Raw genomic sequence first — 27532 nt, forward strand, 5'->3', positions numbered from 1 at the left:
GGTGGTTACAAGTATAGAAGGATAGGAGCCAGAGGGTAGGGAAGGTGGTTTGGGAATTTCATAGGGATGAACTAACAGGTTACGAATAAATAAAGCTTAATGGGGTCGTTGTGGGGGTGTTGTGAGGGTGACATGCTATTGGAAGGTGGAAAGTGTAACATGAGGCTGAAATGAAAATGATAATAAAAATATATGGGAAGAGATAAAGGTGAACTGGAAAGTAACTGGAGATCTGGTGTGAAAAAGGCGAAAAGGTGTTGGTTACAGCTGGGCTATGTTGGACTTGGGTTCGTAACCTGTTAGTTCATCCCTATGAAATCCCCAAACCACCTTCCCTACCCTCTGGCTCCTATCCTTCTATCCTTGTAACCGCCCCCGGTGTAAAACCTGTCCCATGCACCCTCCCACCACCACCTACTCCAGTCCTGTAACCCGGAAGGTGTACACGATCAAAGGCAGAGCCACGCGTGAAAGCACCCACGTGATTTACCAACTGACCTGCCTACACTGTGACGCATTCTATGTGGGAATGACCAGCAACAAACTGTCCATTCACATGAATGGACACAGGCAGACAGTGTTTGTTGGTAATGAGGATCACCCTGTGGCTAAACATGCCTTGGTGCACAGCCAGCACATCTTGGCACAGTGTTACACTGTCCGGGTCATCTGGATACTTCCCACTAACACCAACCTATCCGAACTCCGGAGATGGGAACTTGCTCTTCAATATATCCTCTCTTCCCGTTACCCACCAGGCCTCAATCTCCGCTAATTTCAAGTTGCCGCCACTCATACCTCACCTGTCATTCAACAACATCTTTGCCTCTGCACTTCCACCTCGACTGACATCTCTGCCCAAACTCTTTGTCTTTAAATATGTCTGCTTGTGGCTGTATATGTGTGGATGGATATGTGTGTGTGTGCAAGTGTATACCCGTCCTTTTTTCCCCCTAAGGTAAGTCTTTCCGCTCCTGGGATTGGAATGACTCCTTACCCTGTCCCTTAAAACCCACATCCTTTCGTCTTTCCCTCTCCTTCCCTCTTTCCTGATGAGGCAACAGTTTGTTGCGAAAGCTTGAATTTTGTGTGTATGTTTGTGTGTCTTTCGATCTGCCAGCACTTTGGTAGTATGGTAAAGATGATGTGACTTACCATACTACGAAAGCGCTGGCAGGTCGAAAGACACACAAACATATATATATATATATTTCACCATGTGGTGGTGTGAGAAAACAGCTATAAAATTTATGGAAATTTGCAAGCTTTTGGAGCCAGTGCTCTTTCTGGAAGGACTAAAGGAAAGGAATAAGTGTGAGGGACCTTTTCATCCTGTTCAGCAGTCTCTGCTGATATGGGGTTCTGGGTGACTTTTCCATAACCCTCCCTAATTTCTAAACCTCACCAGTCATTTTTCTCCGCTCTTTTCCCTTTCCCTTCAACAATGCCACCAGAAAAAGAAGCTACAGGTGTCCATGTCAAAAATCCAGATTATGGGGATGTTATCAAGGAATCTGAACTAGACATGGAAATGATTGTAAGGGAAGATACTTTTATTTGAATTTGAGCTTAGGTTAGGCTGTTCATTTATTCATCCACTCATCAATCCTTGCATTCTGTTGACACCAGCAGGGAGGAGAATCTGCAATGATTTTGAAAGAGTGGAAAATTGGCACTGAGAATGTGGTACTATAAACTTATTCTTTATGCTGCTATGTTGTTAACAATAAAACTATTCACAATATGTTAATCAAGAGAATTTCTCTGATTCCATTGCCCTTTAAAATGAACATGAACTAACATTGTAATACACAGTAGAGATGCTACCTTAGAAAAATTTTATTGCTTTTGTCGATAAACAAATCAGTTGTTGTAGAGGTTAAAGGTATGGCTTCAGTTGTAAGATTCTTTTTATTATTCAGTAATTAAAGTACTGAATAATAAAAAGAACCTCACAACTGAAGAGGTACCTTCAAACTCTACTATAATGGTCAGTTTCAGATGTACCTTCAGCAGGACTGTTCTTCCCACTCACTGTGGTCTTCACATTTATTAAGCATCTCAATATTTGTCTACACATTATAAAATTTGAATTTTGTTATATTCTACATTTTTTTTTCATTTCTCAGAATACTGAAATGTATTCACAGTCCAAAAATTCAGGTAATTCATAGAACTTCCTAACAGGATATAGTTTTAAATTGATACAAAATTTAAAAAAAAGGAGAATTACCTCTCTTGATTCTTCACACAGTGGACACAGATAGCAACACTGACTTTCTTGAGGAACTTAATTACACACACCAGTATTATTGCGTTGCACACAGGTTATGCAGTATAATGATATATTTTCATAACACTGATTTCTCAGAGTGGGTGAGGGTAGAGAAGATGTGGGGAGAGAGGGGAGTGTTGGGGAAGGCTGGCTGATTGCTCAGAGGGAGGCAGCAGGTGAATGAGATAGGAACGTGGAAGGGATAGGTAGCAGTACAGCCTCCTTCTGGGCAGTTAGCCATCCTTCCCCAACCCTTTTTCCCATTCCCTGTCTCTTCTCTGCCCCAATCACCCATTCCACCTGACATCAACCCTCTCAAAGTTATATATATATATTAAGGGTCATCGACAAACTGTGGCCAAGAAACAGCTGGACCACCCCATAGCTGAGCATGCTTCTCAACACGACGTCCTTCATTTCAGCTTCCAGAGGGTTTCTGTCATGCGTAAGCAAGTGTACAGGTAGAGATAAAAGCTGCATTCAATGACTCACCTTCAGTTTTTCTAATCTTGACTCATTAAGAGCCCCTATGGGCTTTGACAGATCTCTGTAAGACTTTGGATCTGTGAGATCTAACTCTGAAGAAGTGTAGTCTGCAATGATCCACGGAAAAACTGGATACTGAGTCAAATCATTGAATGTTCTGTCACCCAAGCTGTAACAAAAAATTAAAACAGCTTTATACAATTCATAAAAATATTAGCGCTTCATAAAGGAGAATACTAAAGAAACGATGTTTCTAATATACCTATTCAGATATAGTAAGTAGTCAAAGTTAGAAAGAACTCCATTCTGCCACTGCAAAGTCATCATTTCTTGGTCTGTGTTGTCCAAATGCAATGCTGACTGAGCAAGTAACTCACTATATAAGTTGTCTCTATCTGATGCATTTTTCAGGCACAAGTAAAGGTGATTAACGTGACTACAGTTGTCACAGTAGATTTCCAGACCCTTGAAAAAATATTATGAAAATTAATGTAATTAATCCATTATCCCTAAACATAAATGTTCACGAGTTATTTAAAATTTAAAGCTGGTAGTTCTGAATTCTGCTCTATCTGTATGCATATGGTGAGCTGAAATTTTGTGAATCATTCACTACTATCATCATTGTAGATACACACACAGAAAAAAATTTATAAACTTCTGAGATGTAGCACTCTCTCACAAATTTCATAGTGTAGTTACCTTTCAGTGACTTAGATATATCTCAAATGTTTTAGCTGTTCATTTTCTGTTAACAAATATCCAAGCATATACTTTACAAGTGGTGGCAGGGAAACACACACACACACAATAGGGTTTAACCTTTAGAAGCTTTCGGAGCCAGTGGTTCCTTCTTCTGGCACAAGAGTTGAATGGGAAGGAAGAGGGGTGAAGGAAAAGGACTGGAGAGGTTTAGGAAAAGGGATACAGTTCAGGGAAGTCACCCAGATCCCCAAGTCAGGGGAGACTTACTGGATGGGAGAGATAAAAGCTGCCGTTCCCTGACCCAGGGTTCTGAGTGACTTCTCTGAACTGTACCCCTTTGTGTGTGTGTTCCCCTGCCACTGCTTGGTGACTAGATCTTTTTCTCTATCCATTTACATTATATCATCAATAACTGATTATTTTCATTGTTCTATTAGAGAATATACTTCAAATATATGTAAGGAGCTTATAATGACTGAAGAAAATTACAGCAAGACTGACAGGAACCACAAAAAGAACATTGAGTTTTTTCAACTTTTCAACTCAAATCTCTTCTTCCATACAACAAAGGGAAAGAGATGTGTTATGAAACACTATATACTAGGTGGTAGACTCTTAAGTGTCTAATTGTAACTAAAACTACCACAGCTGGAATAACTAATAACAATAATTATAAAAATAATAATTTCATACTGTAACTGCAGTCTTGTAGCTTCTGTAAATTATTGGATGAACACTGATCAGCAGCTTTCCATTTTCAGTAATAAAAGCAAGAAACATAAGAGTGAAAGCCATGCTCACAAAAATTGTTCAATTTATGGCCAGAGAGATATAAACATAGGCACGTATAGTGGTTTCCTGTACTTTTGAAACTTGCACTACATTGTATCAATGACAGTTTGAGATTTATTTTATTTATTTCTTGAAATACAGAATCTATAGATCCATTTTTGCGTATTAATGCATGAGTCTGGATGAGTTAAGACATTTAATTCAATATTACATTTGTTTCCATCTGGACAATAAACAAAGATTAAGAATATAAATTGAAAATAATAATGAAGTAACACAATTAGTAAATTCAAATTACACTCACAAACAGAGGTTAAGATATAATTTTAAGATCTTATCCAAACAATTTTTTAAGGAGTGAAAGTGAGCATCTTCTTGACTTGGAGATCACCAGTTAATCTAATTAAAGCAGCAAAATATATTGAATCAGGAATACACAGTAATACATGGTAAATAATCTTAGCTGTCTTTACTATAGACTTCTTCTAGAGGACAGAAACTTTTTCAAGCAGAATTCCTTTAGTATACTTTTAAATAGTATATTATTATCTTGTAGACTCTTAATATGATTTAGAAGTACACTGAAGATTTTTGTGCTTGTGTATTTTACACTTTTTTGCACCAGAGACTAATTTTTCAGGTCACAGTGTACATCAAATTTCCTTCTTATGTTATGATGATAGTATGTTTCATTTATTTCATATTGAAAAGGATTGTGAAGCATGAATGTCATGACTGAAAAGAGATGTTGTGAAGTAGTGGTTAGTGTGGTTAGTATTCCTATTTGCTTAAAAAGGTTGCAACACAAGGTTCCTGGAAGCACTCTCACAAAATTCAGACAACCTTTATCTGACATGTGAAGACTTTTTTCAACAGTGATTAATTGCCCAAGGATTATTTCATAAGACATAAGTGATTGGGAGTAGCCAAAGTAAGCAGACTTTGAGACATTGATGTCTCCAATTTTGGCGACTGTTTATCCCCTGTGGGCTTTTGTGACTAGAATGGAAATGAATGTAATTGGTTTTGCTGAGATTTATTGATACAGAATTTACTGTGAACCAATTCACAACATCATCAAGTAATTGGTTGGCATTTATTTCTAGGTCAGAGGATGTCTTAATGTCTACCACAGTACTTCTGCAAACATTGTAAAGTTGCTTGCTTTGTTTGAGGACAAAGGTAGGTCGCTGATAGATATGACAAATAGTGGGGGACCAAGGACAGAACCTTGTGGAGCACCATAATTTATTGTTCCCCAGTCAGACTCTGACCCTCCTACCTGCGTACTGTTACAGTCTAACACTATTTTCTGTAGTCTGCCCTATAGGCAGGATTTGAGACAGCCAACCATTTCTCCTCGGAGTCCATAGTGACATCCTTTCTCTATAAGTATTCTATGATTGACACAGTTGAAGGCCTTAGACAGAGTAAAATATGCCCACAGACAATGTCTTCTTGTCAAGGCATTCCAAAATATTATTGTAAATGGAAATATAGTTTCAGTTGTAGAGACACCTTCTCTGAATCCAAACTGGTTTTCACTAATTATTGCAAAGTTTTCAAGGTGACAGACTATTTTAGCAAATACTAATTTTTGAGGACCTTAAAAATGTATTCAAGAGAGAGATACGACAATAGTTTGCAACATCTGAGGCATCGCCTTTTTTGTAGAGGGACTTTACAATAGCGTATTTCATCCTGCCAGTGAAGATACCTTGTTTCAGAGAGGTATTGAATATATGAGCTCTGACTTCACTGAAATGATTCCAGCAGTCTATTAGCAGTTTGCCGGAGATGATGTCAACACCAGACGAATTTTTGCTTTTTAAAGCAATAATTGTTTTTCTTATTTCCTGTACTATTATACAGGCTATGCCCATCTGCTCTATGGAATTTGGTAAATAACCTTTTAGTATTTTTAAGACCTCTTCTAAGGAGCCATTGTATCCTGTTTTCTCAGCAACACTTAAATAGTGCTCATTAAAAATTTTTGCCACAGTCTCATGATTTTGTACTTGTTTACCTTCATTACTGGGAACAATGTTTTGGGACCTACTGGAGCAATTTGCAGCAGTCTCACTCATTATCACTTCCCATATTGTTTTGAATTTGTTACTAGATTTATTAATTTTGGAGCACAGATACAAACTTTTTGACTTCTGAATAACTTTATTTAGTATTTTACAGTATTTTTATAGTGATTTATCTGGTTGTGGTTGTCTGATTTTTTTGTGGCGACATACAGCTCTCATTTCCTTTTGCATGAAATCTTAATACCAGTTGTTACCTATGGCTTTTTGTTATGTTTTGTGGTTTTGGTCTTATATATTTTTTGGGGGAAAGTACTTTCAAATGTTAGTGCCACTTCATTACTGAAAATATTGTACTTGGAATTGGCATTTTCTAAATTATACACAGGTCTCCCGTCTGTGGCTTGGACACGTGATTTAAAAGTCTGTATAGTTTCATCATTAATTGTCCTAGCTGTTTTCCAATAGGGGGCACTATCATTCTCATAGATACTTGCACTATTAGTCTTTGTCCATCATGATCAGAGAGAGCATTCAAGACTTGTCTGGTAGTTGTATCACCTATTTTGGTCTGGTCTATAAATATATTATCAATCAGTATGCTTGTACATGAAGGTATTCTGATAGTGATGCTGACTAGAGAAGCCAATTACATGTGGACATCATATTTTCTAGGCCTGATCTGTCTCTGGAAATTGTTAGGAAGTTTATATTGAAGTCCCCAAGCACAATCACATCTCTTTTGTGTTTGTATAAGTATATAAGGAGAGCAGCTAACTTCTTCGAAAAGAGACTAAAGTTCCCTAAAGGTGCTCTGTACACTGCAAGTACTGACACATGAGAGTTATTCAGAGACAATTATACTAAAAAATAATTCTGCTCATTAATTGCTCTACATGCGACACTTTTTAACATAAATGGCAACACCATCTCTTTCTTTAGACATTCTACAAAATGATGTTGCTAAGTAATAATTATTTATCATAAGTTTTTCTACACCAGAATTAATATGGTGCTCACTACAGCACAGAACACGGACATAATGTATACCTTGTGGCTCATGGATATTGATTATAAGTTCATTGATCTTACTGCAGAAGACAGTGTTTTGGTGATAAATTGCCAATTTTTGTCTAAAACAACCAGTTACATTGTTTTCTCTAAAAAATAAGTTTCAGTTGAAGATCTGTGCAAGATATTATTCACTAAATCTATAACTACATACATACTCTGCAAGCCACCATATGGTGCATGTTGGAGGGTACCCTGTACCACTATTAGTCACTTCCTTTCCTGTTCCACTCACAAACGGAGCAAAGGAAAAACTATTGTCTCTATGATTCCGTGTGAGCCCTAATCTTATTTGCATGGACCTCACGTGAAATGTACGTTGGTGGCAGTAGAATCAAATGGCGCTGAGCACTATGGGACTTAACATCTGAGGTCATCAGTCCCCTAGAACGTAGAACTACTTAAACCTAACTAACCTAAGGACATCACACACATCAATGCCTGAGGCAGGATTCGAACCTGAGACCATAGCGGTCGCGCAGTTCCAGACCAGTAGAATCATTATTACTAATTCCAACTATGGTGGTTTTAGTGACACTTATGAGTCTACCAACTACTCTCACCCGTGTCCTAATTTCAAATTTGTTTTACTGTCCAAACACAACTCTTTCAGCGCCAAATTTAAGTTAACATGGCCACTCAAGCCATAAGTTTTCTACAGAGATTAATGAAAAATTGGAATTTTCATCTCTCTTATATAGTGCTACTGTCCTGAAATGCAGCTGACATTTAACCTAATGATTATCTGCCTTGTCAAATGCATTTAATGATAAATACTCAAGGCCCTAGATGCACTCTGTGATTTTAAAGAAAACTGAGAGTGAAATAACACATTAACAGAAAACTGTCATTAAAAGGATATAGAATAATGGCTGTATCATCAATGAAAGAAACATGCATGTGCTCATGGAAGAACTAAAATGTGTGCGCACACAAACATCTACATTATAAGGATAAGTTGGTAAGTGTCACACTACAAATTAAAAGCTCCTGTGTTCAATCCTTACTTGCTCCTAGAAGTTTGCCCACAGTTATTGCTTCTTCCATCTCTGTAAATGACTTATAAAGCTAAAAAATTCCAAGTTGCTCTGTGGTCCAGAATCCATGTTCAACTGTAGGTTCTCCTAGAACTGACTGACTATGTCACTTCAAAGGTTGGAGGAAAGTATGGAAAAACCACTTCTAATAGGACCATTCGTAGTATATAACTGAAGCATACAAATTAAACTTCAGTTTGAAAGCAGCTTTACTTTAATTACAGCAGAATCTGCAAATTTAAACATACTAGTAGGGACCTTACGAGTACATAGAGGAGGCAATGTGTAGTGGGACAGATGCAAGCTAGTATGTACAGTGTATGGGGAAGGAGGAATGAAAGAAGGAAGGGAGATAAGGGTTTAACATCCCATAAATGATGATGTCATTATGGTGGAGCACTAACATAATCTAAAGAAGGAAATAGGCTGTGCCTTTTCAAAGCCACCAACCATAATTTCACAGTAAGTGACTTCAGGAAATCATGGAAAACCTAAATCTGGATGGTCAGACAGGGCTTTGAATTGGCATCCTCCCAAATACAAGTACAGTGGCTTGATGTGTAAGGGGACAGGTGCAAGCAAGACTAGGCAGATTGAAGCTAAACAGCACAAACAAGAGTACCAGTTTTGAGAGGCAATTAAAGGTAACTCAGGTTATTATATTAATAATAAACACACTTCAAATAAAGGTGTAATGGCTTGTGTGGTGATGGGGAGCAAACAAGAAGACAGTACTTCCCATCAGTCTACATGGTAAATAATTAAAAGTATACGATTATGGGAAACATCGACTTGTGACAATGACTAAAAGTGTGTATGTTGTTCTTTGGTCTACTGATCTAACTTTGGTGATATTTATGTTTCCTCTTCTTCTATGTTTACTTACTGTTATCACAGTTCTGAATCCTGACAGTCAGTTTATTCAGTTACATAAGTATTAGCGAATTATTACTGTGTGTATTATGCAAGGATCTTATAAACTGATCACCCCTGGAATACAATGTAACACAGAAACCCCAGTTAAAGAACAAAGTTCAATAATGACTTTGCATCGTAACTTCTAACAGGTTTAACAGAAATAGATCTTTTATGACAACAAGAAGATTGGCAAAGCAAACTAATGATTTCCAAACTCAAATTGCAACACACAGTAATATTAAGTTATTCCTGCAGGCAGCAAAACAGACTTCAAATGTGACAACAATATGCCTGTCAAAACCAGCATAGTTTCCAAAGCATGACAAAGTATAAATTTTTTAACACCTACCCATGAAACCGAAACTGTCATTTGCAATGTTATAATTGGCTTTCACACAAAACAATGTTACTAGTGATCACACACAATTTGCCATGGCAGTTAACAACTCCTTATCTTGGCGCATAAGTGCACAGTGTTTATGTTTAGCACGTTGGTATTCCAGCCGCTAACGGTTTATTAACTGATCGTTAGTTTTTATTTGTAGTTCACTGATACTATTTAAGTTTAAATATTATAATATTGTCATTTGGAGATAGTGAGTGGAGCTGTGGATGCTAGAAAATGGAGTGCCATGTCTAGAAATCTCAACATTTCCAACATATTGTTCTATGTAGGAAAAAGATAGATTGTTACTTACTGTAAAGAAGACATGTTAAGTTGCAGACAGGCACAATTAAAAGATACTATACAAAGCTTTTGGTCACAGCCTTCACCAGCAAAAGAGAAATAGAGAAACATACAGCATTCATGCACACAAGCAACCACACCTCAAGCATGCATGACTGCCAATACTGACAGCTCAGGCCAGAATGACTCTGGAAGACCTTCAGGATTTGATGAAGATCATTTAAATGCATTAATCCACAATGATCCACATCAGTGCGCTCGAGAACTGGCAAATATGATGAACTGTGATTGTTCCATCATCATGCGACATTTTCATCCAATGGGAAGGTTCAAAAATCAGACGTATGGGTACCGCATTTTCTAAGCCAAAATCACAAAAATCAGCGGATGGCCTTATGTGGATATCTGCTTGCTCATTGGCTCATGACCAACACCGACCTTTCCTATCCAGTATAGTTATTGATGACAGGAAATGTCTTTACATTAACATAAGGAAAAGAAAGGAATGGTTGAGCCCAAACAAACCAGCAACTCCCAGTACAAAGACCTGTGTGCAGCCACAAAAGATAATCTTATGCATCTGGTGGAACAGCAATGGTGTGGTGTACCATGAATTGCTTCATCGAGATGTAACCATCACTGCTGACATCTGACATTTATTGTTAACAACTGAGACATCTTGCAGACACAATCCAAGACCAGAGACCAGTAGGACCACGTGAAGTGCTGCTACTCCACAATAATGCCCCCCCCCCCCCCCCCCCTCCGGTATTATTCTGCTAGAATGATAAAAAACATTATGCAGGAGCTGGGATGGGAAGTCACTCCACCCATGACTTATTCACCTGACCTTGTGCCTTCAGATTTTCACCTTTTCTGCTCTCTATTGAACAACTTTGAAGGAACCTCTTTTCTAGATGAGAATGCACTCCGAACATGGCTCAACGAGTTCTTAGTCTCAAAACTACATAGTTTCTATAGTTGTGGACTCAAGAAGATACCCTAGCATTGGCAGACTGCTGTAAATAGTGAAGGAGAATATGTTACTAATGACTAAAGTCTCCGTTATGTGCACCTATTGCACTTATTAAACTTATGGAAAAATGCTATGAGCTTATGCACCAACCCAAGAGGTGCCTGAGCAATTACAATGTGTCAGACATTACACTCACACTTGCAACAGCAGTATCACCCCTTGAGGGACAACTTAAGTCAGCTGAACGTGTAACTCAGTGTACTAAGAAGAAGAAGAAGAAGAAGAAGAAGAAGAAGAAGCAGTGTCGGGTTCAACACTACATCACTACACTATGTTTGGCTAGCACAACTACCATTACCAGTAAAAGCAACTGTGGTGATGAGTGACAAATGGACATCAGTTCTTTACTGTCAGTACCAGATGAAGTTAATGTGATGATGAAACAAGCAAAAATTTTGGTGGTGACGCAAGCTCAGGTGAAACTGCCACTATATGAGAAGAGCAGCAGCTGAACATTAATGAAGAACTCCAAAATCTACTATGTCAAACAGACACACTTCAGAAGTAGTTATTGGAACTGTCAGTGAACAACTGGACCTGCACCAAACTAAAGATGATAGTCACTTATTCCAAAGACAGAACCAGATGGACAACCAAATGACACGCACAAGGGAATTTTCATCATTCAGTGTGCTGATCGACAGGCATTTTGGCAATCAGACCACAAGGTGCACATATCCATGTGTGTTGCTAAACAATCCCTGAAGCCTGCAGCGAACACAGAAAGCCACACTGCTGCACAAAAGTGTCAAATCATAAACAAAGCAGTCATTATTAACCCTGGAAGCACCACAGACATCAAATTCAAAATTAACCAAGACACTGCACTTAAAATTGATCCATTTAACAGTGACAAATCAATCACAGCCACACACACAGCACACCAAGCATGTTTGTTTACAAAAATGCACCCTTTGTATATGGTGTGCAAGCAAGTAAACTGTAGCTACCTTATCAAATCAGGTTCAGATGTACGCACACAACCAAACATACAGAACGAAACTGCACCAGTCAGCGCACCGCTCCACCTTACTGCAACCACCAACTTGACCATTACAACATATGGTGGATGTGAATAACAGGTGACCTGGGTTTCATTCTAAACTTCAAATGGAAGTTCATGCAAGCAACTGTTATTGAGCCAATGTTGGGAGCAGATTTCACTCAACACCAAGGACCAGAAATAAATCTCCATATGACACAGATCAAGAGGGGCAGTGAGATGGTCATAGATAAAATAGGTGAAAATACTATCAATGTCACCACTTCGCCCCATACTTTTGTTGTACCAGAAGACAGACAGGAAGTTATTGGCCACTTAGGTAAAGAGAAGTATACCAGGATGCACCATATTAAGACAAGACCATATTAAGACAGTCTCTCAATGGTTGCAAATATTGGCATAGAACTGTTTTTCCAATGCAGGGCAGAATATGAGGAAATGTTACAAATGGGTATCATTTGACATCCAATGGGCAAAACTATTACACCTTGTGAAGAAGAACAGAGGCAACTGGAGGTCCTGCAGAGAGTACTCTGCTGTGACTGCACATACCTTCCCTGACTACTACCCAGACCCTAATATAAAAGATTTATGAATGTATTAGCCAGAGCTACAATTTTTATCATGACTGACTATAAAAAATCTCATAACCAGATTCCAGTGGCAGAGGAAGACATCCCCAAGTCCACAGTGAGACACCTTTTCATCTTTCTGAGTATCTTCATGTTCTATACAGTCTAAAATATGCCACAGGGTCATGGCAGCATTTTGTAGGTGAAGTGCTATGGGGATTGAATTTCTGTTTTGTCTATCTAAATGATATTTTGGTGTTTCTCAGACAGCACCATCACATGCAAAACACCTCAATGCAGTGGTTGACAGGATATGCAAACACGGTTTAATGCTGAACAAAACAAAATGTGTTCTGTGCCATAAATAAGTAACATTCCTCAGGCATACAATTTCTGTGGCCAGTATCTGTCATCTCAAAGAGAAAATAAATGGTGTTAAGAACACCTCATGCCCAACAGCAGCTAGTAATATTCCTGAGAATCAGTAACTTCAACTACCAACACCTTCCAGAAGCAGCGGTGATACAGGTACTGCTGCCAGCAGCACTGCCAGATAACAATACCATAGGCCATCATATCCTGCCATGGATGTCAGTGATCCAATCTGCATTTGAAAAGGTAAAAGCCAACTTACAAAAAGCAGTTCTTTTGTCTTATCTTGTCTGTAATACACTATTAGCCATAGTGATATATGCCAGCCAGCATGCAGCTCTCCATCAACGTGAAGTGTTGGAAACCTTTAATTTTTCCCCCTGTAAAATGATTGAGGTACAAAGCAAATGAAGTAAATATGACTGGGAGATCGTGGTTATCTATGAAGTTGTGCAGCACTTCCATCCTTATGTCGAAGCCAGACCATTTGTAGTCTACACAGACCATAAATCAATTACTTCTGCTTTCAAGAAACTCAAGGGGGGTTGTTCTCACCAACTATTTTGCCAACTAGAATTCACTGCTCAAATTAAAATGGACACATGACAATAAGAGGGCAGAAAATGTAGTTGCTGCTTCTTTTTTCAGAACTGATGCAATTTCTTGTGCAATACATTATAAACAGTGCAGTACAGTGTAACCAAAGACAAACAGTTACATGAGTATTTACAAAGCAATTCAACCTCTGCAAAGTCAGCAGACTGATAAACAAACATGTCGGAGAATTTACAGAAGCAACAGTCCATTTCTCCCACAGTCACGCAGATCATGTGCGCCCACTTCCACCGCCTGATGGGTATCAATATATTTCTACAGATTTTGAATGATACACTTGTTGGGCACAAGTATTGACAGTTAGTGACATCTCAGGGGAAACAACGACAAGAGCCATTTTAATGGTATGGATTTCCCACTTTAGCTGTCAAGCTTATGTCACTGCTGATCATGGGGGTCAATTTGAGGTGACATATTATGAGAACTACTTATTTCAACTTTCTGCACTCTTCCAGTTAGGTACGAATTAAACCATTTGTGCACTGTCCCACTCATGCCACAATACTTGAGCTTGTCTAGCAGAATTTCATGATTTACACAATCAAAAGCCTTTGAGAGATCACAAAAAATCCCAATGGGTGGTGTTCGGTTATTCAGATCATTCAAAATTTGATTGGTGAAAGCATATATGGCATTTTCTGTTGAAAAACCTTTCTGGAAACCAAACTGACATTTTGTTAGTACTTCATTTTTACAGATACGTGAAGCTACTCTTGAATACATTACTTTCTCAAAAATTTTGGATAAAGCTGTTAGAAGGGAGATTGGACGGTAAATGTTGACATCAGATCTATCCCCCTTTTTATGCAAAGGTATAACAATAGCATATTTCAGTCTATCAGGGAAAATGCCCTGTTCCAGAGAGCTATTACACAGGTGGCTGAGAATCTTACTTATCTGTTGAGAACAAGCTTTTAGTATTTTGCTGGAAATGCCATCAATTCCATGTGAGTTTTTGCTTCTAAGTAGCACAGGTCACACCAATATTCAAGAAAGGAAATAGGAGTAACCCATTGAATTACAGACCCATACCACTGACCTCAATTTGCAGTAGGATTTTGGAGCATATACTGTACTTGAACATTATGAATCACTTTGAAGAAAATGACTATATAACCAACACGGACTCAGAAAATATCATTCCCATGAAGTAATGAGTGCTGTTAACAGGGGAACTCAGATCGATTCCATATTCCTAGATTTCCAGAAGGCTTTTGATACTGTTCCTCACAAGAGACTGTTAATCAAACTGCGTGCATATGGAGTATCATCTCAGTTGTGTGACTGGATTCGTGATTTCCTCTCAGAGAGGTCACAGTTCGTAGTGATAGATGGTAAATCATCGTGTAGAACAGAAGTGATATCTGGCATTCCGCAAGGTAGTGTCATAGGCCCTCTGCTGTTCCTGATTTACATAATGACCTAGGTGGTAATCTAAGCAGCCCCCTTAGATTGTCTGCAGGTGATGCTGTAATTTACCATCTAATAAAATCATCAGACTGTCAATTCCAATTACAAAATGATCTAGAGAGAATTTCTGTATGGCGCAAAAAGTGGCAATTGGCACTAAAAAAAAGAAAAGTGCGAGGTCATCCACATGAGTACTAAATGAAATCCGATCAATTTTGGGTAGGCCTATATGATGAATCACACAAATCTAAAGGCTGACAATTCGACTAAATACCTAGGAATTACAATTACGAGTACATAGATAATATTGTGGAAGAAGGGCAGCTCGTTTCATGTTACCGCACAATAGGTGTGAAAGTGTCACTGATATGATACGTGAGTTGGGATGGTAGTCACTGAAACAAAGGCAGTTTTCTTTGCGGCAAGATCTATTTACGAAATTTCAATCACTAACTTTCTCTTCTGAATGCGAAAATATTTTGTTGACACCCACCTATGAAGGGAGAAATGATAATCATAATACAATAGGAGAAATAAGAGCTCGAAAGGAAAGATTTAGGTGTTCCTTTTTCCCACGCGCCATTCGAGAATGGAATGGTATAGAAGTAGTATGAAAATGGTTCGATAAACCCTCTGCCACGCGCTTAAGTGTAAATTGCAGAGTAACCACATAGATGTAGATCCAATGGATATCCTTGATGTTATTTCATCACCCCAGCCACAGACTGCTACAAGACACTCTGGCACCACCTCATGACACAACTAACATCATCCTAAATGCAGCTCGTCTGGGTCCATCGAGCAGTGTGGGGACCAGAAACCCTCACAATTCCTGCGCTACCTCCGAAACCTGACAGAGCCACACAAGGTCTCCAACGGCTTCCTATACCACATCAGGCTGGCTTGCCTCACAGCCTCAAGACAGACAGCTGTGATATCGCATGCTGAGCTCTACCTCACCGACGCCACCAGCCTCACCGACCAGGTTCAAGACATGCTGGTCCCTTTGCCCGCAACTGCAACTGCTGAGCACTAGCCCCATCTCCACCAGATGCAGCCTCCTGGCTGTCATTCCATCAGCCCTGCTCTTGGCCCTCTAACAGCCTCTGGGATTAGACACACCCGATGTTGCTCGATCTCCCAATCACCTGTTCGTCCATGACACTCGCTCTGCCATGCCTTTCCTGATTGACACCAGCTCTGAGTTGGCTACCTTCCTCCAGCGACTCATACTCATGGTACTGCCTCAGCCACCCTCCTGGTAGCAGCAAACAACTCCACCATCACAACCTACAACATACATCATCGTGTTCTCAAATGTGGCCTGCCATGGGACCTCAGCCAGATCTTCACTGTTGCTGATGTCATTGACCCCGTTACTGGAGAGGACTTCATTGGACACTACAGCCTGCTCCCTAACGTTGCAGACCATTGCATCATTTAAAGCAAGACCAGGAGATCAACAACGTGAACCACTCGTTTCGTTGTTCTTTTTGACACGAAGCGAGTGGTGTTTTCCAGCCCCTACGATGACCTACCGGTGCAATTTCCTGCTCTCACACACAGGTCCATTGTGCATCAGGAGGTCCACCATTCAACTGTCCACTACATCGACACCATCTGTCTTCTACCGACCACAGTGCCTTGTTTACCTTGTTTACAGCCAGCCACTCGCATCGCTGGTGACTACCTGGAGCCTGAACACCTGCCCACAGATGTCATCCCTGAGTTCGTCGCCATCTTGCAGGATTGTATGGCTCGCCTGTGACCCATGGCGAACACAGGGAATTCATTCACGGTGACCTCATGTCATGCACACATGTTATGCTGTGCATCGGTGCTAACCAGACCCCGTTTCGACTGCACTGTTCTGACCCCCAGTGAGTCCTGAAGAGGTACCCCAAGACATTTACGTTACCTCCATGGCACCCTTACCACTGTTTCAGTCAACCAGCTCAAGCCTGCTTATATGCTACTCAATCCCACATCATCCAGCCCAGCCACCATACTTATCAAAACTCCACAGATGCCCACCTCTGACACTGCCAGCACCCCCACTGATGCCACAACCACCGATAGCGCACCAAGCACTCCAGCTGATGAAGCCCCTCGATGCCAGCCTCCCACACTATGATCAAGGACACTGTCTCACAGCGCCCGGAGCAAGCACTTTCAGTTGTCGACCTATCCACATAGCCAACAGGCAACGACATTGCACTCTTGCCTCCACAGCACCAAAGTGACAACAATGTCCAGTGCCTGCCTACCCCTGCACATGCAGAACTGCCACTGGCTCAGGATGATGTGACCCAGCTGCCCCATCCCATGTGCTGGCAGCTTACTCATTGCTCACATCAGCTGCTGGCACCATGCCGCTGCTGGCTGACATGCAGTGGACCAGCACTACGACAACTGACCACCGTGCCCATTTCACACTCCGTGACCTGAAATCCGGCATCTGCCCCCATCGCTTGGCCAGCAATGGCAGTTGACGACACCACCACATACGTTCTCACCGCAGGTACAAGACATGGTCCCCACCGGTACCGGACTTCACTGTCGCTACCTCATTCACCACCCGCACTCCACTCTCGCGTGGGTGTGGCACCAAGTGGCAGCCTTTCACTGCACAGCTAGGTTAGCAATTTCAAATGTCCGTAACTCACAATGGCCTTCTGCTACAGCAGGGAGTTTCTCCTTCATGTGTTACTCCCATCCCAAGCTGTCGATCCTGTCACATGACCGGATACCTGCATGCTATAGCTGCTGGCTACTGGTAGAAGAAAATCGCTCGGTCTGTGGTGAGATTTCCACCAATCTGCTGACCTAGCCTTGACCAATCTCCATCTTCTCCTCGTAGTGTCAACACTGATTCCTACTCTACACATGCACTGCTACAGACATGCCAGGTGATGACATGTACTGTGAAGTCTACCATCTCTAATCCTGCTATGCAGATGGGTATGTAAATGGTGTTTCGTGCTGCATCTTCTGCCTAAGATTATTAATTACATGCCTCGTTCTGGAATACTGCTGTGCTGCTGAAACTCAGAGATGCGACTGTCAACTTGCTTGGCATCCGCCTTTTCTAGTGCGCCACACCTCTTTTCCAGCATCAACCATGCTGACAAGTGACTTTGTTTAGAACTTACGAATATCAAGATTATTTCATGTGTTTCTTTGTAGTCACGTAGTCAGTAATCCAGATGTGTTCCTTGACCACATGTGAACATTGGTCTTTGTGCGGCACCTATCACACCTTGCTCTACTGCTCTGTCATTGACTTATAAGTTAGGTAAGGAAACATTGCTAAATTAACATTAGGGGCATTATAGTGCAGAAGGTAGGGCCGTTTGCTCAAAAGTTTCCATGAAGATGTCTGCAGTGGCTGGGGAGAGTGGGGGGAGCACATTACCACTCCATCTAATTCCTTATCATATTTTCCCTGCCTGAGGAAGTATGTTGATGACAGGCATATACGTATCAAATCAAAGCTATCCCATAGGATTTGCTTACGTAGGATGTGAATTATCTCTTCTGTAGGTACATTAGTGAAGAGAGACTTGATATTGAAACCAAACAAAATGTCAGTTGACTGTATCCGCTGTTCCTTAATCAGCTTTACAAAGTAAGGAGAATCCTTTACATAAGAGTCTGTTTGTACCACAAGGTAGTGTAATTTAGGTGCCAGATGTTTTGCTACATAATACATAGGGAGTTGTTCCTGTTCACTATAGGCCTAAATGACTAATCCTTCTTATGGAGTTTAAGAGTTCCATAAATTTAGGAGGAATGGGAACTGTGGTTACGAGTCTCCTTGTGATATCAGAATCAGTTCTTCAGTCCTTTATAAGGACCTTCATATTCTTGACTATTCTAGCTGTCAGATCACTCCTTATTTCTCTGTAATGGGGTCGCACAGTAGCTCATCCATTTACTTTTGATATTCAGAGGTGTCTATCAAAAACGGTAGCATTTCCTTTATCTGCATGTAGGACTACAATATCCTTGTTATTTCTGAGCACTTTTATGGCCTGTCTCTCTTCACATGTAATATTATGTCTGGTTGGCTTTCCACCTTGTAGCATTCTTATGGTTTCCTGTCTTATCTTTCAGCTTCAGCTTCAACCTGTGGTACTTGTTGGCGCGACACCTACACAGAACCAATGGTATCCTCTGCAGGAATCTTTGTGGGCTGAACTGTGAAGTTTAACCCTTTGGACGGAACTGATATTGCTGTCTTAGTGATGGTCTGCATTGAGACATTTACCATGGTGTGAGCTGCAAGAAAACATGCCCACCAAAAGCTAGCTGCTGATCTGCAGACTGTAAGCCAGACATTATGCGAGTCCCTCCCACCATGACTAGTTTATCACATTCTAGGACCAATACAATAAAGTTCCAAAAATATGATGTATTGACATAAATGATTTGCAATAAATAGGGACACCTTTCCTCCTGTAAAACCTTTGACTCCCTTGGTGAACAACCTGTTTTGGGTACCTGACTCGGCAATTTTGAAACCAGCAGTATTTTGGTGATAAATTGATGATACATTTACAGACTGGTATCAGGATTTGGACAGTTTCTGAGAGTTACTTCAACATCTTAACTCCATTTTTACACGTCTTAGTGAGATGCAAAATCAACGACATACTTGGACATTTGGTGTATCAAAAGCCCCTTCATAAAATCTTAACTTATAGGCTATAAGTTGCCACAATCTGGCACATACAATGGGTATTCTTGAGACACTGATTCACCAAGCTGATAGCATCTCAAATGCAAACAACACGTGAGCAGATTTGGAACATCTCCAAACTTGTTCCTAGTAAGTAGGTATTCATTTAATCATATACAGAAAGTGCTCCAGACGTATAAATGGCAGAACAATGAAGACAGTGTCAAGATAACAGTTTACGTCATATACTGGAAAGAGATATTTCAACAAAAATAGGCAGAGTGCTAAGAAAATACTGTCTTGCAGTCGTCTTTTGCCCTCCAGAAAAAAATCTGGTGTTTTTGGGTGCACCCAAAGACTACTTAAAACTAAGAATTTTTAGCATATTGCAGCCCCCTCAGCAACTGTGATAGACTAATAATATATTGAAAAATCCGCCTCAGTTGTGAAAATTTTCAGGTCTTTACCCAGGTTTCAGCTAGAATAATCTAGCCTTCTTCAAAAGCATAAAATTACTATAACATGCCAGAGTAAGGCACAGTCAACATTAAAAATTAAAACCTATAGTACCGTGGTACCATGTCAAATTAAAACTACTTAACTGAATTCCAGCCCCGGCATCACTTCACCATGCGGCCAGTTGGCAGCAGCAACTATGTTGAGTGCCAACGTAGTTGCCAGTTGGCAGCAGCAACTATGTTGAGTGCCAACGTAGTTGCCACTGCCAACTGGCCGCGTGGTGAAGTGATGCCGGGGCTGGAATTCAGTTAAGTAGTTTTAATTTGACATGGTACCATGGTACTATAGGTTTTAATTTTTGATGTTGACTGTGCCTTACTCTGGCATGTTATAGTAATTTTATTCTTTTGAAGAAGGCTAGATTATTCTAGCAAAAACCTGGGTAAAGACCAGAAAATTTTCACAACTGAGGCACATTTTTCAATATACTACTTAAAACATGTGCAAGGTAAATGTTTACAGGATTCCGTGTGAGTGTGGCAAATCCTATAAAGGGCAAACCACATGCACCGTTCAGGAGGTACCGTGAAGCGTAATTGGCGTACTCACCTGCACCAATGCAGCAAATCCTCTACTGACAAATGCTGCTTCTACTGGTCTATGATGAATTGCTATTGAATGAAAATAGTTGCCTCTGCTTCAAACTTTCTGAACTTCACCAATAGAAATATGACTGTCAGAGGACTTTATCAGTTGGAATGATGGTTTCCAGTTGGACACTGCACCGAATCCAGTCATTGGGAAACTTTGTGGTCTGCTTAGCCAAGATCATTCTGCAGTTTCATTGACTAAAAGATAGTCAGTCTAATATTGGTAAGGTGAGCTCACACCACAATTGGTGCTCAAAGCAATGTATAAATGTGCATCAGAAGTGCATGTATTCAAGTAACGCTTTTAGAGCACCATTTCAATTAACGACACATGAACAGGTGGGGCCTTAAATAAAGTGACTCGGTGTACTTTAACCAGTATACATTTGAAGATGACCAGAACACTACACCAAAACATCATATCAGAAAGTTATTGATCTCTTACAGTTCGCACAAAATTTCATGTAACAATCTATACACCAGGAACGTTTTAAATTTCACATAGTCAACTGTGTAAGTAATAAGACCAATGCAATCCAGCATGCTGTCAAGATGCCCAGATGATGCATGAAGTGATCTGCAAGAGCCTCTTTGTCTAAGGATTCATTAGAGGGCAGATATGAAAAACATAAACACTCATGCTCATAAATTAAGGATAATGCTGATACATGGTGAAATAATGCTCTGGTGGGCAGTTTGCAGGTTTAAATCACCTCGGGGTATGACCATGCGGTGCATTTGACCTGCGGTCATCGCACGGTGGCGCTGGCAGCAGTCCACATAGACAGAGGTGTGTTGGTGCAGGTCAGAGTACGGTGCAGCGAGTAAGTGTGCAGACATTTTCAGGTGTGCTAATGGTGACTGTGTGTTGAAAATGGCTCAAAGAACACATATTGATGACGTTATGAGGGACAGAATACTAGGGCAACTGGAGGCTGGTCAAACACTGCATGTCGTAGCATGGGCCCTCCGTGTGCAACAAAGTGTGATCTCAAGATTATGGCAACGATTCCAGCAGACAGGAAACACGTCCAGGCACTACAGTACGGGACGTCCACAGTGTAAAACACCACAAGAAGACCGATATATCACCATCAGTGCAACCAGACAGCTACGGACTACTGCAGATAGCCTTCCTTGGGACTCTACCACAGCCACTGGAACAGTTGTCTCCAGACACACAGTCTACAGACCACTGAACAGACACGGTTTATTCGCCCAGAGACCTGCAAGGTGCATTCCACTAACCCCTGGTCACAGGAGAGCCCGTAAATCCTGGTGTCGAGAACACAGTATATGGTCACTGGAACAGTGGTCCCAGGTTATGTTCACGGACGAGTCCAGGTATAGTCTGAACACTGATTCTCGCTGGATTTTCATCTGGCATGAACCAGGAACCAGATACCAACCCCTTAATGTCCTAGAAAGGGATGTGTATGGAGGTCGAGGTTTGATGGTGTGGGGTGCACGTACACCCCTGCATGTATTTGACAGAGGAACTGTAACAGGTCAGGTGTATCAGGGCGTCATTTTGCACAGTATGTGTACCTTTTCAGGGGTGCAGTGGGTCCCACCTTCCTCCTGATAGATGATAACGCATGGCCCCACCGAGCTGCCATCATGGAGGAGTACCTAGAAACAGAAGATATCAGGCGAATGGAGTGGCCTATCTGTTCTCCAGACCAAAACCCAATCGAGCATGTCTGGGATGCTCTTGGTCGACGTACCACTGCACGTCTTCAAACCCCTACAACACTTCAGGAGCTCCGACAGGCACTGGTCCAAGAATGGGATGCTACACCCCAGCAACTGCTTGACCACCTGAACCAGAGTATACCAAACAATTGTGTGGCTTGTATACGTGTGCATGGTGATCATATCCCATATTGATGTCGGGGTGAATGAACAGGACACAGTGGCATTTTGTAGCACATGTGTTTCAGGACGGTTTTCTCAACTTATCACCAATACCATGGACTTACAGATCTGTGCCATGTGTGTTCCCTATGTGCCCATGCTGTTAGTGCCAGTTTTGTGTAGTGCCATGTTGTGTGGCACCATATTCTGCAATTATCCTTAATTTATGAGCATGAGTGTAGTTACCCCATGATGCACATACACTACTGTAGTAACTGTTTGTAAGGCGACACTGAGGGGGAGGACTGAGAGTGTGTGTGTGTGTGTGTGTGTGTGTGTGTGTGTGTGTGTGGGTGGGTGCGCGCGTGCATACACTCTGCCCTGCTTACTGTTGCAAAAGTATATATGAATATATCTAAACAGCACTAAAGTATGAGTAGGATCTGAGTATTACCTTGACTAATATTAGGAAATCTACTAATTTATCATAAACAATAAATGTACACTTACCACCTGCCTCAAAAGAAATCTTCTTTTAATCAGCCTCTTTATATCCTTCAACTGAATCTTCAGTACTGGGTACTGCAACATATACAAATAATTAACATGGAGCTTGATGTAGTCTCTCTGTCTGTGTGTGTGTGTGTGTGTGTGTGTGTGTGTGTGTGGGCAGGTGCGCACGCGCGACTGTATCAATAAAAATGTCTGACATTATCAATAACAATAAAGCGAAGAACATTAACATGTGTAAAAAGATAACCTACAGGTTCAATATTATTGTAGGGTTGAAAATATAGCCTCTGCGATGTCAACAGTATCCTTCCAGGATTCACTACAAGTGGTGTTATCTTGCTTCCTTGAATTTCCATAATCACTTTTTCATACAGATCTTCCAGCCATAAAGTATCAAAACTGACACGTGACTGCCGTGAATATACAATAGTTGCTATCTGCAAAATAAAATGACATTCCATTAATTAAATATGCTACAACTATTGTAATTAGTGACATGCCACTTGCATAAATCATAAATGTAAAGTCCACATTATGTGAGAGACAGATAGCATTTTCTGAAATTATTTGCTAATGTTAAACAGACATCAGTATGAACAATTATTTGAAACAGAATAAATATTTTGTCATTGGGAACTTCAGGGAAATGAAGCACTGCTTCCCAAAAATAAGAAATTTTTACAGTAATTCTGAGCCATGCTCCGGCTCGCGTTTGTGCTGTTGACAGGTTGGCATCATGTATTTGGATTACGACCTCTTGTTTTCTTAGTGCGTTCACTGGTGCCACTATGTTTGCAAGCTTTGTCTGTCCATGAGTGGCAGCAGCAGCATTTATCGATAGTGAGTACTGTGGTACTATCTTTGGAGCGACCTCTAGCATTTCCAGGTTGTCGTGTGTCGGCAGTTCAGTTGGGACGGAGCAGCTGTGAGGTCCGACAACGCCAGTACTCGCTGAATGAGCTAGCAATATATGCACTGCCTGATGGAAGGATGTGGTCACAAGAGTGCATGACCATGTCGAGGTCCGGATTCAGCGAGTTTAAGTTGAATGGATTGTTATATTTCAGTAGTGCAACTTTCACTTGTGTGTGTGTCCTTCTGTCAAAGTGACCTCATGCCATCAAGCTGTCAGTTGGCGGTTTTACACTCCAATGTTTTCCTTGCCTGATTTCACTGGCAATGGCTGATGGTTGGTCATTCGGTCGGTCGTCTCAGTGGCTGACGTGTATCTGGTCTTTCGACCGTTTCTGTGTGCTTAGCGTTCATGTCCACGTGCAATTCGTCTTGTTGCTGTATAGTGACTATTTTTCCATTGAGTTGTTTTGGAATTGTCTTTTGCAGTTCCATGTGCATCTAGTCAGATTTTGAATAGGCAGTTTGGTCTTAACCCTGTCTGCATAGTAGGATAGTTTTTGGCTGTCTGTCTCACCGCTTATGCAGCTGTAGGGACTATTCGCAGGTTGATCCTTGGAGCACTGTCTGTGGATCACTCCCTTCTTTATTTGGCCTGATTGTGTCAACTGTTTAAAAATAATATATTTTTTAAAAATAATATTTTGTTTAAATTATTCCTATTACTTGTGGACTTCAGCTGACAAATAATTGAATTCTTTCTTAATAATAACTTCAGCCATCAGTATAGCTTGTGTTACAGTCAATTTTTTTAATGATTGTTTTAAAAATTATTCTGGTATTTTTAACATGTAATTGTCTTCCTCATTTGTAATTCAGACCTTCAGCCATTAATTGCTCTGAAGTATTGCTTGTGGCCTTCAGCCGACAAATAATTTTGAATTCTTTCGTAATAAGGCCTTCAGCCGTCAGTGTAGCTTGCGTTACAGTCTATTTCTTTAAAATGATTGTTTTTAAAAAATTATTTCCTTAAATAAAGTGTACGTGTTTACTGTGCAACCAACGGTAACTGATTAGGCCCCATCCACACCTTTTCCTGCTTTCCCTAGGTCCCACGTTTCAAATTCTATGACCTGAAAACAACTGAACAGGATATTATATTTTCTCCTGTCAGTTTGAGGCATTGTTGCAGATGTAAATGTAGACAACAATCAAAGAAAGAAGAAGGCAGGATGGTAAGTATATAAGATTCAGGGATACTCAGTTGTCACCTGATAAGTTGGGTTACAAGTGATAAATAGATTGATGCAATAGTTAGATAATAACAGAACAGTATCATCATCATCATCATCATCATCATCATTACTTCTACTACTGCTAACAACTTCAACAAAGAGAACACCACTAACAACAAAATGAAAGTGCTGAAACAGTAAAAGTAGCAACTTATTGTACAGTTGAGGTGTTGAGTAATGTCAGGCGCATAAACAAGGTTGAAGATCACGTTCAGTTTTTAAAAAAAGACAAGTTCTGAAATTTGAAAACTTCTGATAAAACTTTCAATGTTACTTCATTTTTACAAAATACTGTTCTGAAATTTAATTTTTTTAAAACATAATTTCTTATAATCAAAACATAACCACAAGATGTAATATAAACAACAGGCGCTAAAATCTGTCCCCATAGCAGTGTCAATTCATTCCCTAGTTCTGCTCAATATATATTGGTACATGTCAGTACTGTTCGTAACTACGTCATCACGTTTTCAACTGCTACCAGCCAAAACGTTCGCTGGTGCTAGAGCAGTGGCAGAGTATAGTTATATTGCAATTTAATACAAGTGTGTTATTTTATCTCTCTGCTGTTTGATGAGTCCACCCCGACAGCTGAGTGGTCAGTGCGGCTGTCTGTCATGCCAAGGGGCCTGGGTTCGATTCCTGGCTGGGTCGGAGATTTTCTCTGCTCAGGGACTGAGTGTTGTGTTGTTCTCATTATCATCAGTGGAAGGCAACGGGAAGCCACCACTGGAATCACCGTCCTAGATGCTCATGCACTGGACCTCTCTGACAAGGATTCCCCCATGACAAGACCCGCCATAACGCAGAACACAAAGTTTTTGTTTGATCAAATCTGCACCAAGCAGTGGTACGAACCAGAGCAAGCAGGACAGTGTCACCACACCAGGGCAAGAATGGTGTTATGAGCTATGTGACCGGGAGCAGGGTAACAGTGCAATAAATGCACCCAAGAGCCTTATAAATAGCTGTGAATTTTTTGAGGCCACTACACTACACTAGGTGAGAAACAACTGGGCTCCACCAGCTGCAGCAGTGGGTTCTAGACTGGGTGTGGATGACCACCTCCCACACTAAGTCTACCTTGTGGGACTCAGTGCTGCTGACCTGCCTCTGTCAGACCCCTGCCAGAGGACAGAGGGTCATGTCCCGAGCACGGCAGTTTTCACTCATCTCTATGGTAGACACGAGCTGGGCCTGAGTCACCAGGGTGCAGATGCCCTGCAGTGGAACACAGTAACAGCACAAAATGGACTAATGTCAGGGCCTGGCCGACTGAAGAGGTCCAGGATTGCTGGCGGGCTGATGTCAGCACCACATTGCGATGATGCGTGTACATCTTTGCTTGGGCAGAAGCCAGCCATACATTGGCCATCACTGCCTGCCGTGCTGGAGTGGGATGTATCTGCCTCTCACTGTCAATGACGAGATGTGTAATTGAAGTCTAGTAAAATACGGAGTGATGCCTGAAATGAGTGTCACCTCCTACAGAGTGTGTCAGGTGATCTGATGTTGCAACCAGTGGACAGTGGAAGGAGCACCAACCCATGCAGTGTGACATCCAAATAGCTATAGTATCTTCGTTGTGGTCATGTGTGTGTGAGTTGTGCTTGTGTGAATGTGTGGGATTTGGTCTGTTTTGTTTTAAGTCACAAAAACAACTAGCTTCACATGCGCCCATGTCAAAACTGTAGAACACGAATACAAAGAGAAGAGTTAAAAACGATTACACGTTAATCCCAATCAATGGAAGAGAAGATAGCTAAAAGCAGGTACATGGAGAAAGGTCTATAAAATATGCCATAGAGAAACAGAGGTCCTGGATTAAAGGTTAAATGTCCTTCGCCATATTACTGAGGCAGATAAAAAGTAAAACGTGGTTGACGGTGCACTAAAATGGCCGGTAAATCAGATGGTACACACAAATGAGACACTAAGTGGTTCAAAGAAGGGCATTCCATCAGGAAATGGTGGACTGTTAAAGGTTGAGGACAGTGAGCACAAAATGGTGGGGGAACACCACTTAACAAATGGTGGTGCTAAAAACAATGCCCGATGTGTAACACAGCTAAAATGATCTCCTCATGGCAAGAGGGCCAAGAGGAGGTTGTCCAAGCTCTTGGGAGAGACTTAATAACCCAGAGCTCATTCCCATCAAGGGAGGACCAGCGGTGATGCCAAAGTGACACCACCTGCTGACAGACAGCAACAC

General features: G+C 40.9%; 1 protein-coding gene across 2 annotated transcripts in view; it reads right to left on the reverse strand.

Moving 5' to 3' along the window:
• Positions 1-27532, reverse strand: part of LOC124589612 (protein FAN-like) — a 201822-nt gene that overhangs the window by 131709 nt on the left and 42581 nt on the right. The window contains exons 5-8 of one of the 2 annotated variants that reach the window (XM_047131568.1): positions 23425-23610; positions 23171-23242; positions 3024-3226; positions 2768-2930 (exon numbers count right to left, since the gene is read on the reverse strand). In XM_047131568.1, the coding sequence (XP_046987524.1) occupies positions 2768-2930; positions 3024-3226; positions 23171-23242; positions 23425-23610 (624 nt within the window). The remainder of the gene's footprint in view (positions 1-2767; positions 2931-3023; positions 3227-23170; positions 23243-23424; positions 23611-27532) is intronic. The other variant, XM_047131569.1, reaches the window with a different exon arrangement.

The sequence above is a fragment of the Schistocerca americana genome, chromosome 2, assembly GCF_021461395.2.
Source record: "Schistocerca americana isolate TAMUIC-IGC-003095 chromosome 2, iqSchAmer2.1, whole genome shotgun sequence".
NCBI lineage: Eukaryota > Metazoa > Arthropoda > Insecta > Orthoptera > Acrididae > Schistocerca > Schistocerca americana.